Source organism: Drosophila gunungcola, assembly GCF_025200985.1.
Source record: "Drosophila gunungcola strain Sukarami chromosome 3L unlocalized genomic scaffold, Dgunungcola_SK_2 000005F, whole genome shotgun sequence".
Lineage (NCBI taxonomy): Eukaryota > Metazoa > Arthropoda > Insecta > Diptera > Drosophilidae > Drosophila > Drosophila gunungcola.
Window position 1 is genome coordinate 1711749 of NW_026453180.1, and position 12376 is coordinate 1724124.

At 44.9% G+C, this 12376-nt stretch overlaps 3 protein-coding genes across 4 annotated transcripts; 2 read left to right on the forward strand and 1 right to left on the reverse strand.

Annotated features, from left to right (window-relative positions):
* The first annotated feature begins 259 nt into the window (after positions 1-259).
* Positions 260-3618, forward strand: LOC128259163 (patj homolog). The gene is made up of 2 exons (XM_052991365.1): positions 260-2133; positions 2192-3618. Exons 1-2 carry the CDS (start codon positions 589-591, stop codon positions 3254-3256), a joined length of 2610 nt encoding a protein of 869 aa, XP_052847325.1. The 5' UTR covers positions 260-588; the 3' UTR covers positions 3257-3618.
* On the reverse strand, positions 3546-4270 carry LOC128259164 (protein JTB). The gene is made up of 2 exons (XM_052991366.1): positions 4215-4270; positions 3546-4158 (listed from the first exon to the last, which is right to left on the reverse strand). The coding sequence occupies exon 2, from the start codon at positions 4114-4116 to the stop codon at positions 3658-3660; it is 459 nt and encodes a 152-aa protein (XP_052847326.1). The 5' UTR covers positions 4117-4158; positions 4215-4270; the 3' UTR covers positions 3546-3657.
* Positions 4271-5120: 850 nt separating this feature from the next.
* LOC128259285 (uncharacterized) lies at positions 5121-10182 on the forward strand. Of its 2 annotated transcripts, none has more exons than XM_052991586.1 (4): positions 5121-5349; positions 5468-5602; positions 7064-7729; positions 8621-10182. In XM_052991586.1, exons 1-4 carry the CDS (start codon positions 5232-5234, stop codon positions 9022-9024), a joined length of 1323 nt encoding a protein of 440 aa, XP_052847546.1. In that variant the 5' UTR covers positions 5121-5231; the 3' UTR covers positions 9025-10182. The 2 variants fall into 2 exon arrangements, with proteins under 2 accessions (XP_052847546.1, XP_052847547.1); XM_052991587.1 differs by lacking the exons at positions 7064-7729; positions 8621-10182 and adding exons at positions 5792-6397; positions 6463-7043.
* Positions 10183-12376: the final 2194 nt, after the last annotated feature.

Consider the following 12376-nt stretch of genomic DNA (forward strand, 5'->3'; position numbering starts at 1 on the left):
TCTTAATTTATTAGACATAGGGAATTCAATGTTTTCTGTATTTATTTACTACGACCTGAAACGTTTTTAATATAAAATTACCTTTAACGTTAACAATTTTTTTAAAAGGAAACAAGAGAAAAAAATGTATATTCAAAAACCTAATAGTAGTTTTTTTTTTGTAAACTGTTTAGATTAAAATTTAATTTAACGATCAAATTGAAACTTACAAGACAAGTTGGCAGCCTCTGCGAAAGAAAAATTGATTATTTATCGATGAAACAATCAAAGTCGTAAACGTATGGCAACTCTGGCCAACAGCTGTTCAGCGAAAAAAGAAAATGCATTTGAAAGATAAAAGAGATAATTAAAAATCAATTGCACAGCAAGTGGCCACCGAAAATAGACCAAAAGGAGGGCGAACACCTCGCGTCATCCATTGGAGGCAGTAACTGATCCGGAGCTGCTCCACTTCGAGTGCAAATCCGATTACCACGAAAGTGTGCCAACGCCACAACGCCCCCACCCAAAAAGTCCGTATAGAAACGCCAGCAGCGGAAGTGGAACCACGCTCCACTGGTCATTGGAACACACACACACTGCCACAAGATGCACCTCAGCGCGGACATTTCCAGCGCCCTACAGCAAATCGAGGCTGTGAAGAAGGGCATCGACGAGTCCGATGACCCCAAACTGCAAATGCAGACGGCCGAGAGCCTCAACACCATTCTGGGCATCCTGCAGGACCCCGTCTTCCGCACCATCGTCCACGTGCAGGACTCGCTCTCCGAGCTCAATGCCCAGCTGGCCCAGCACCCGTCCATGTTGCCCAACGACTTCGACATCGATGTGGCCGGCAATCTTGTGCTCAGCCTGAATGGCGGCGAGGTGATGTACGACTTTGATGACCAGCGCTCCTTGCACTCCCATTCCTCGCCTGGCGGAAGTCCGGACAAGTCGGGCGAGGAGCCGCGTCCGCTGAGCCAGAACTCCAAGGGAGCTGCTGGCCTGGCCGATCTGTACGCCACGGACTACGCCCAAATCCAGGCCATCGAACTGGTCAACGACGGTACCGGGCTGGGATTCGGCATCATTGGAGCCCGCAACTCGGGCGTGATTGTGAAGACCATTCTGCCCGGTGGTGTGGCCGATAGAGATGGACGCCTACGCTCGGGGGATCACATCCTGCAGATTGGAGACGTCAACCTGCACGAAATGGTCTCCGAACAGGTAGCCGCCGTGCTCAGGCAGTCTGGAACCCACGTCCGTCTGGTGGTGGCCCGTCCCGTCGAGCAGAATCTGCCCACGCCCCAGTATGCCCTGGAACCCGGCACTGCTGTGGTGCCCACGCGCGTTTTGGTCGATCCCGCCGAGCTGGAGCGGTACCTTATCTCCACCGGCTACCCGGAGATCTTTGGCGAGAGCTCCACGGCCTCCACACCGCAGACCACCACGGAAGATGATCGCTTTGTGTATCGCGGTGAGACCTCCATGCTGATTGACCCCAACATCGACCTCGAGGAGCTGCTGGCTCTGCCCGAGACGGAGAAGCTGCAGGTGGAGCTGAAGAAGGACGCCAACGGTCTGGGCATCACCATTGCCGGCTATGTTTGCGAGAAGGAGGAGTTGTCGGGCATTTTCGTGAAGAGCGTTTCGCCGGGATCGGCAGCAGACCTGAGTGGCCGCATCCGAGTCAACGATCGCATCATCGAAGTGGACGGCCAGTCGCTGCAGGGCTACTCCAATCACCAGGCCGTCGAACTGCTAAAGAAATCCGGTCAGGTGGTGAATCTCCGCTTGGAACGCTACCTTCGTGGACCTAAATTCGAGCAACTGCAGCAGGCAATTGCTGCCAACGACAAGCTTCCATCCAGCGCTCCTGGAACGCCTTCAAGGGCTCCCCTGCCCACGCCAGTGGCCACGACATCCTCGGCCACCACAACGCCGTCGCGCAGCATAACCCGTGAGCTGGAAGAGGAGGCACTGCCGGCACCGGAAGCCTTTATGACCACTCCGCCGTCGGTTACCACAATGACCACCACCACACTGAGCTCCTTCGGAGCGGGTAAACAATTGGTGGCAGTACGGGACTCTCTGGATGGTTCCACGAAGATCATACCCACTGAAGTTGTTCCCCTGGTGGATAAAACAGAGGTGAGTGATGAGATACTCATTGCCAAGGCATTCTAATCGAAAAATTCCTTTTTCCCAGGCCAAAAACAGCGGTGTGATCACCCGTCACAAGTATTACACCGATCCCGAGCTCTCCGACGATGCGGAGACCGAGATCATTCGCAAGTGGCAGAAGATTGTGGGCCCTGATGTCGAGGTGATTGTGGCCCAGATCAAGAAGTTCGCCGTTGGCGGTTTGGGCATCTCTTTGGAGGGCACCGTGGACGTGGAGGGTGGACGGGAAGTGCGACCGCATCACTATATACGCTCCATTTTGCCCGACGGACCCGTTGGCGTTAATGGAGTACTCCGCTCTGGAGACGAACTGCTGGAGGTGAACGGCGAGCGATTGCTGGGCATGAACCACCTGGAGGTGGTGGCCATTCTCAAGGAACTGCCGCTGGACGTGCGCATGGTATGCGGCCGTAATAGGAACACCTCGCTGCTGCCCTTCTCCGATGACACCCTGAAAAAGCTGAGCAACAACTTTGAGAACCTTCTGCCCGCCACCGATCGCCTGGTGAAGGCCAAATCGGATGGAAGTCTGGCCACCGCTGGCTCCGTTGGCGATTGCGATTCTGTGGCTGCTGCCGCCGCCTCCTTTAGCAAGCTCAAGTCGCGTTCCCTGGAGCCGCTGACCGGGCTGGCCATGTGGTCATCGCAACCGCAAATCATCGAACTGGTGAAAGGCGATCGCGGCCTGGGCTTTTCCATACTGGACTATCAAGATCCGCTGGATCCCAATGACACCCTGATTGTTATCCGTTCTTTGGTGCCCGGCGGAGTGGCTCAACTGGATGGACGCCTTATTCCCGGCGATCGTTTGCTGTTCGTTAACTCCATCAATCTGGAGAACGCCTCGCTGGACCAGGCTGTGCAGGCCTTGAAGGGTGCCTCCAAGGGAGTGGTGCGCATTGGAGTGGCCAAACCGCTGCCCATGACGGACAACTCGTTGAAGGCCTGCAGCAATGCGAGCACAACTAGCGAGGAGACCCTCGATGCGCAGCCATCGCCACCAGCCTTGCCCACAGCTGCACCGCCTTCGATGCCGCCCACTGCCTCCAAGGGAGCTGAACCGGATCTGATTCCCGACTGGCGAAATTAGAATTGATACGAGAGTATGAATCGAAACATTCCAGGCAGCTGAATCTTTAACGCTGTTTCTTTATACTGGCAAGCTTGGTGGCATCGGAATTCTTCTTTATATCAAAAGAATACTTATGTTCTTTTTGCTTCTATTCCGATTCCTCCAATTTTGCTTGGCTATAATAGATACAGGACCGATTGTTATTACCGAATCAAAATGTTATGCATATTATTAAGCACCGAATTGTGTTTTGTCTCCCAGAAAACGCGCATTCCACCCAGCATGCAATATCGAAAACCCCCTAGTATTAGCAAATGAATTTTAACATGGTATTTCCAGAGTGTATGTACTTAAACTAAATTAAATAATGTCCTTCCGTACGATCAATGAGTATCACTTGGGAATGGTTGAGCTGTGGGTTATTGCACTCGGTTTAGTTGTCGTTCGATCCGCATGTAGTTGCGCCTGGACAGGATTCGATCCCGCGCGTAGCTAACCAGGTAGCTCAGTAATCCGATGACCAAGCAGAGGACTTCGAATTTCAGGAAGTTCATCTGCTCGATGAGTGCCACCCGGTCGCAGCTCCTGGTCACTATTTCGCCACTTTGGCAGCGCAGCACCTCCTTGTAGTGCGTGTGGATGCAGACGCCCAGGCTCCGGCTGACTATGTCGAATTCCGAGCAAGGGTGACACTCCTGCACCACATGGTACTTCTCGTTGCGCCAGCACGTCGAGTTGTCCTCAATGACGAACTGTGGCTCCCGGCGGCGAGGTCCTTCGGCCGCATATCGCGATTCCACGAAGAGGACAAGGATGGTGACCATCGTCAGTGCTCCCAGTCCAAGGAGCATATGATGCCGTTGACAGTTCTCAAGCATTTTGGAGGCGGGTAAGTGGCTCTCTTTTCGTATAAAGTTATCCTATAAAATTTGGGATTAGTTGGTGCTTAAATTTTATGATTTCTGGCTGGGATTACTGTGATTCCTTTTGTTTTGGTTTGTTTTTTTAGAAATCTGACTAACAGTGTGACCGCAGCTGGGTCATTAAAAAATACTAGACAAAATCAGTTCCAAGAGAAGTCCTCGGAACTAGTTTGTCCAATTCCTAATTTCCGTTGGTTTTCAGGAAGGTGACCCAAAACTGTACTCTAGAGCCCTTAAATTTGTAAATTTAAAGCTAGTTTGATAATGGCATACATTTAAAAGCTTCTATACCTATTTAATTGTTTTTTTTTGTTATCATTACCACCAAAAATCTTTTTAATAGGTTCATTTTCTGACCTGTTTAATCGTTAGCTAGTTTAAAACGGTTCTTTTAAAATACAAAAATGTATGACCACATATTAAAGGGGTGCATCTTTAATAGTGTCTAGATCAATTCGCCATTATTTTAAATTTTAGAAATATGTTAAATGTTTTTCGGCTTATAACCGTAATGGGTTCGGGTAAGTATACATATAACTAAATTATAAAAGATATACGATTTTTGGAATAGTAGTAGAATATTTAAACATAGCAAATATGGCTTAAGCTTTTGTTACATCTGACACAAGATGAGTAAAAAATGTACAAAAATAGTTAACCATTTTTAGTTTTTAATTATTTATTTATTTATTTGTTAGCCATTTTATGTTATTTACTGGCTACTGTTAAATAAACGTAAGTATATATATGACTATTTAGAAAATATTCGAAAAAAGAAATTGCGAATAATTGAGATTAAAATAACGTGTTTTGTTAGCTTAAAAAAGAGTCACGAATAGGAAACAAGCCATTTTTCATGTTTTTGTAGTTATAATATTAACTAGTTCCATTATAGTTCGCGGAACTAGCAGCGGTGTGACCAGACTGCCGCTGCCCAGCGAACTAGTTCCCTGTTTACGAACAAGAATGGACGGAGACCAAAACAATTACGGACGATAGGCACAAAGCGGACGTGAGAAATCTGTGAAAATTTTTGTAGTAAATCGCGTGTGGTGTGGGCGCATTTAAAAATGGTGCTGCGATCGGGGATTATAATTCCGTTTCAGTTTCGCGACACAAAGAAGCTGCTGATGATCGGAGTGCCCGAGGAGAACCGTAACCTGAACATATGGGACCTGAAGAACGTGGGTAAGCGCAGTGGTGGAAGGGGGCAGGGGGGCTGCACCCAAATGGAGCCCCTCCAAACTGAAAAGGTGTCTCAAAAGCATTGGAACACAACTAAAGTTTATATCTCAATCATCCTCAGTTCGCGCCGCCTTTGGGATCTACAACTTTGAGTTCCGGAACAAGAAGATCGGCTTTAATATTCCGGACGAACTGTTGCTGCACTATTTGGCTCAAAGGCACGACCTCACCAACTTCGTTATAGAGATCAGTCAAGGTAAATAGCGTTTAAGTTACACTCGGCTAAGTCGCGTTTTGAATTAGCGTTTAAGCGTTTGTGATTGACTGTTTGGAATTCCGGAGTTTTGTAGCTCATTTCTTAGATCCATTGTGTGCTCTTCGCTTGTAAGTCTCTGCGATTGCCATCTGTAATAAAACCCAAATTGTAAAATGCTCCCTTTTGCAGCTCTGGACGACAATCACGCCAAGGAGCTGCTATCCTACGAGCCCTCCTGCTCGATGGCGGCCCTGAAGCAGCAGCAGCAGCACCTGCACCCCCATCCGCACCAGCATCAGCACCAGCACATCCATGTCCCACTGCCGCAGCGGTCCAACGAAAGTGCCTCGCACCATGCCCACGAATATGTGCCCGGTTCGCAGCCCAATTCCCCGGCGCTAGGCATGAGCAGCGCCGAGGGTGTGGACTCGCCGCTAGAGCAGCAGGGCAACAATTCGGGATCGGAACCAACGGACAATAGCCACAAACTGCGCCTGGGTCCGGCCTACTCGGAACGGACGCCCGAATCGCTGACCCAATCCATTGATCCCATGGACATCATACCCAAGGCGGAGTCTGAGTCGGAGGTGGAGCGTCTGCAGCGTGCCTCCAGATTTCTGGCTCGCCAGGAGCAGCAGCAGCATGCCCAGGCCCAACAGCAGCAGCATCAGCAACAGCAGCTTCTGCCGGGTCAGCAGATCTTCCCCAGCTACACGCACCCTTTGCCACCGATGAACGCGCCCAATCCCAGCCAACAGTCGCCCTATACGCCGGGTCTTATGAGTCGTTTTAGAAGTGAGAAGTGGTCTTTGCTCCCGCGTGCCTTATCCTTACCTAATTCCCAAAATCTTTTCTTTAAGAACGTGGCGAGCGCATGTCCAAGGACCAAAAAGAGCTGTATGTCAAGTTTTTCGAAGATAATCCCTGCATGCTGTCGAACCATCGACGCCACGATGGCCTCACCGAACCGCTGTGGGCCAAACTGGCCCACATGCTCAACAGTGTGCCCCAGGGAGCTGTAAAGAATGTGGAGGACTGGAAGCAGACCTTCGATGCCTGGCGTTATCGCATCTTCATGTACACGCGCTACAATTCCAAGCTGAGCATGTCGGAGACCAGTGATCCGAAGAACTTTAAGCCACTGACAGCCACCGACCAGAAAGCATACGCCATGTGGACCAGCCACAAGCACATAGCGCCGCAGGACTATGAGAAAATGGACATGTTTGTGCCGCTGGACGAGACCACCACCACAACGAACAACTACGACTACTGAATCCGGGATCAAAGTGCAAAAGATAAAACTGTTAATTTGTACTTTAACTAGTGCTAAGCGAGAAATACAATATGATTTAAGATAAAGAAATTGCGTTTGAGATGTTCTTTAAGATTAGTTTTAAGATATATTCTGTATCAGAAAGCTATGTTTACTTATTAGATAATGTATTTGTGTTATTGCAGTGTACGATGTGGCCATGGACACCTATGTGCTGAACCGCCAGTGCCGCTGTGCGGACCCGAAAATGCTCAACGACTCGCCGACGCCCGAGGAGCCCACCAATCTGTGCCAGCCTAGTAGCAATGTCTTGGAGTCTGCGCCCACTCCGCTGATGACTTTGCCGGCTTGCGAGGATGAGGAGCACGATCACGATCATGAGTACGAGCATGAGGAGAACATAAAGTACCGGATCGATAAGGCCAGCAGTGGAGCTGCCTCCGTGGACTTGGGCATGCCCGCCTACGAGGCCTGCTCTCCCAAAATGGACTATGATACGCAGGATGAGCTGCCCGATTCGCCGCACTCGCAGCCGCTTCCACCACCGCCTTTGCCTTTGCCTGCGGCTTTGCCACTCGCACCGCCGCCCAACTCGCATCCCCAGCAGCATCTGCAGCAGCAGCAGCAACAACACGAGGAGGAGCAACAGCAACTGTTGCAGGAGCGCATCCAGCACGAGTACATGATCCAGCAGCAGCAGCAACATCAGCATTTGCAACAGCAGCACCAGCATTTGGCCCTCCTGCAGCAGCAGCAGCACGAACACCAGCAACAGCAGCAGCAACAACATCCGCAGCAGCAACATGGAGTCAACATGGCCATGGGCACGACTACCACAAATAACATTCGACGTAAGTGATCCTCGTAAACATTATACTACCCATAAAATTAGTGACTCGCTAAAGACTTAACAGGCACTTGTTGGCTGTTGTGAAGTCTTAAAAATAACAATTACCCAACTAATAAAGCTCTTCGATTTGGGTTTTTTATTTGTACATCTTTGACAGTATGAAATATTGCTTTTCATATAGTATTTGCAAGTCCAATTAAAACACACATTCGATTTGTCTGGTAGTTGTGTTTAATGTCTTAAAATTGTTGGGTGTATAAAGGTCTTAAAAATAGTCATCTTACAATTAAAGTTCTTAGCTTGGGGCTTAATATTTTTAAAAATTGCTTTTATAGTATAAATTATTGCTCTAAAGTTTAGGGAATTCACACTTTTCATACATTTTTCGGCACTTTTAATTTTATAATAAAAACTGGTTTAACAGATTTTAACCCCACTTTTATGACTTTAAAAAATGCATATTAAGCTGCGATTTCATAACATTTCATATGGAAACTATTAGAGCTTTAAATGTGATGAGAGTTTAGAGTCATTGTATCTTTCAAAATTAATTAAGAAAAAAATAAATAGTTTGAATTTGTTGACCCTTAACTGGTGAAATACAATTTTAATAAATTCATAAAATAAATGTGTTCTACACATAATAAAATAATTTTGTTTTTCGATTAAAGCTGAAAATATGTATAGCATGCAATCACAAAACCCATAAATAAGCAAATGTCTTTAAATTCGGTTTACGAACACCATTTAAGCGCATTCCAACATTATCAAATGTATAATATTTGCATTAATTTGATCATACATTTGAATAATGCGCTTCACATGTTTTTTACTGACTGCCATGAACAACAATGATGTTAATTTAACCCCACCTTTTTTTTTTCGCCCACAGAACGCAAGGAGCGCATGTCCAAGCGGCAGAAGGAGCTGTATGTGCACTTCCTGCAGCAGCATCAGTTCATCAACGATCATCGACGCAACGATCCCGTGCTGGATCCCTACTGGCTAAAGCTGGCCAATCTACTGAATGCAGTGCCTCAGGGAGCCGTGAAGCATGTGACCGAGTGGAAGCAGACATTTGACAATTGGCGGTACCGGATATTCCTCTATGCGCGATACAACTCCAAGTTGCAGGACGAGGAGGCCCAGAATCCGCGCAACTTTAAGCCTCTCACACGCACCGATAAGCAGGCCTATATCATGTGGATCCGGAATCCGGATACGGCGCCCCCCGATCTGGACAAGATGCGCAACGTCTTCTGCAATCTGGAGGAGACGGTGGTGCAGCAGGAGTAGTAGATTCGGAAATTGCCATCATTGTCCTAGTTTTGTAACACTTTCAAATTTTTATTTGTCTTCTTTTTAAAAATGGTTTTATCGAGCGTCGTAAATGTGTGTCGCTGTCGTTTTTTCCTGTTTTGGAAATGCATTTTCCTTTTAGTTTTTTGACATGTTGTTATGCTTATACATATATGAATATTAAAAATTTGTTTTTTGAATGAATCGACGCTAATTTTAGTCGCGATTATATTTAGACACCAGCTGAGCAGTTCGTTTGCCCCAGCTGTGGTGTTTTGCATACGGTGTGTATAGCCACAATGAACTTTAATGCTGAACAGGTTATATGGATTTAATAATAAGTGCGTGGTTCTGTTCAACCCGCAGTTTCTGGCAAGGATATCGAATTCGACAGCGGTTTTGGCCTTGATTGATAGAGTTGTTTTCTGTCTGACTCTATGACAAACTCCTTTCAGAACCAGCTCTATGTGTATATCACCATCTACCATTGACACCCACACCCGTTTCGTCTACAGATGCTGATTAATTTGCTGCCCGAGGCGGTACAGCATCCAGTGTGGCTTGTACTTGTCGCTAATCCCCGGCCATTAATTATTCGTTCAATCATATCCGATACACCAATACTCGATACGCAATCGACTCTTGACAGCTTCTCGTGGGTATTATTTTTATTATTGACAAATCCCGATAATAATTCCTTCTTTTGCCAATCTGTGAAATTAGTTCCAGTGTTTCTTGAACCTGAACCTGAAACTGAAATTGAAAAAGGGAGCCCCACCGATTAGCATATTGTTAATTAAAAAGAAATTGCTTGGGTTCGGCACGACATTGTCTGTTGTAAAATACATTTTATTCTTCTGATTAAATGGCAATTTATCATAAATTATTACACTTAATTGTGTGCAAATGCAAAGTGCTGCGCCGCGGCCATTTAGAAATCTTGTTTTATTGGTACAAGAAAATGTGTGTTACATAAATAACTAACTTAAATGAGCGTATCAACTGGAGAGATATTACAAATGATACTGACAACGCTTGTGGAACCCTCCATTTGCCTTTTGTCTGTTATCTGCAGCGTTTCCAATTGCCATTCCTAATAAAGATAAATGAACGCGCACTCAGTCCGACCGACTCCGATTTCCTCCTCCCTTCAAAACGCTCCGTTTCGAAGTCATTGAATTGGGTTATTGGCTGTGACTTTTTGCGCCCGATTGCCCCCGCTATCGGAGCTGTTCTGGCATATGGCTACATGCGAAAAAATATCATCATTTTTGGAATGACACACGGAACGACTATAAAAATTTAACAAAAATTTATAACTCAAAGACCCTATACCTCAAAATAATCTTATTTATATAGCAAAAGTAAAAAAACATAAGTAAGTTGACTAAAACAAAAACTCATTTAAATCAATATATATTCGATTTGTAAATTACTTGCTCTTTATAACACCTTAAAGTGTATATAAACTTTGGTTTGCCGAATTAAGCTCTTGTTCTTGTTAATATTGCTACTTAATTGAAACCATTTCTAAGTCGATCTTTAAGAAACTATTCCTTATTTTTTCCGGTACACCTTTTATCTGCTGCGTCAGTCAGGCGTTCAATATCAATATTTCAGCATTCAGCATTTGCATTTGAGAATTCGTAGGCCGACGTCTAGGTGGCATTCGTTAGATGTGCCTGAGAGTATGAATTATGACAGGTGAGGGAAAACAATGCGAAACTTGGTGGCTGCCACACGGATCGGTTCATGTTTAATTCATCTGAATCTGTGACTGCATATGGATGTGGATGTGGCTGTGGCTGTGGATGTGGATATGGGGCACAGGGTAACCGGGTAGCTGGTCAGATATCTGCTGTCGATAGCCGTTGACAGATTAATTCGAAGTTGCGAGTCCAGAAACCAGAAATATGAGCCGTGTGTTAAGAACTGGGTGGAGTTGGGCTGGGCCGCCAAGATAACAACTCGGTTCCTAACCCAGTTTCCGCCTAATCCACTCCAAAAGTACTAAACGTACAAAAAAATTACCATATATTAGCCGCTCACTTTCAATAGTAATTTATCAAAATTAAAATTATCACATCAGATTAGTTTCGGCTGGCAAAATTCTCCCACACTCTCACTAAAAAAAAAAAAATTGCTGTAAAAGACCAGCAGCAGTTTAGTCCCGAAAAAAATAGTCAACAAAAAACTGAAAACTTCATCAGATCAATCATAAAGACATAAAAAAATGCTGTAAAAACGATAAAAACCATAAAAGCGATAATAATCTTTTGAAATACCTGTTTTGCCCAGCAATGATCAGTGCAGACCATAGACAGTTACACAGCCCAACAACCATTACCTCCCCAACTGCACCACACACTTTACAAAACCAAGACATACACCGAAAACAATGTTGATAGTATATACTTGTATATAACTTCTTAAATATAGATATGGGTAATCGTTTTTAAATCAAATAAATGACGTTATTAATTTAATTAAGTAAAGAAGAGATACATATATTGATGTAAAATCAGTTTAAAAGTAGTATAGTAAGTCGAGTTTCAGTAGGGAAAATAAATGAAAACTACATGATCAATACTATATATTTAAACACAACATATGTATATATTTTGATTATCTATGGTTATTTATATATTATCCTTATGCCTATAAAAGCAAAAACAAACTGTAGGTAACCATAGGCAAAAAACAGAAAATTTGGAAACATTTACTCATTAAATTACTAATTTAAATAGATATTACTTACTTAATTATTTATATCTAGTAAATAAATGAAATTCCTTACTCGCTTTAAATGTGGGCGGTTTGCTATTTATATATTTAATATGGTAAGTTGTTCTTTAGTATCACACCTATAATGAGAGAATTTTTTTCTGTACACCTTGCCATTTCTTACCAAAGGCAACTTGTCAGACAGAAGTGATCTTAGCAGACATTTCTGTTGATTTACTATTCGAACTTAAACACACAGACACACACATAATTGGAAAAACTTGTGTATGCTAATCGTCGATAGGCGAGCTGATTGATATGGCTTTTTAATTGCGTTTACAATTTAATTGACCTGAACTATCTTGCCGCAAAAGGCAGAGCCGAAATCACCCAGAATTACTTAGCATAATTTTATTTCCCAACGAGGAAACAGATCTTCCATTAATGCGACATATTGTGTGTGCTGTGAACCCATAAAATTAAATTAAATTAATGCGAGAACACGAGTGTTTTGCATTGACATATGGCGATCGATAATTAATAACGAGTGTTGGTCTGCGGCTCATTAGCTTGGCCAGCCAATAAAATCAAACGCGGTTGACATCCAATCAAATTGATGGGGACA

Bases quoted from the DNA above. Each gene is read 5' to 3' on its own strand.
- LOC128259163 (XM_052991365.1), top strand. From the start codon at position 589: ATGCACCTCAGCGCGGACATTTCCAGCGCCCTACAGCAAATCGAGGCT. The intron at 2,134-2,191 runs GTGAGTGATGAG...CCTTTTTCCCAG, and splicing joins CCCTGGTGGATAAAACAGAG to GCCAAAAACAGCGGTGTGAT.
- LOC128259164 (XM_052991366.1), bottom strand. From the start codon at position 4,116: ATGCTTGAGAACTGTCAACGGCATCATATGCTCCTTGGACTGGGAGCA.
- LOC128259285 (XM_052991586.1), top strand. From the start codon at position 5,232: ATGGTGCTGCGATCGGGGATTATAATTCCGTTTCAGTTTCGCGACACA. The intron at 5,350-5,467 runs GTAAGCGCAGTG...AATCATCCTCAG, and splicing joins ATGGGACCTGAAGAACGTGG to TTCGCGCCGCCTTTGGGATC. The intron at 7,730-8,620 runs GTAAGTGATCCT...TTTCGCCCACAG, and splicing joins TACCACAAATAACATTCGAC to AACGCAAGGAGCGCATGTCC.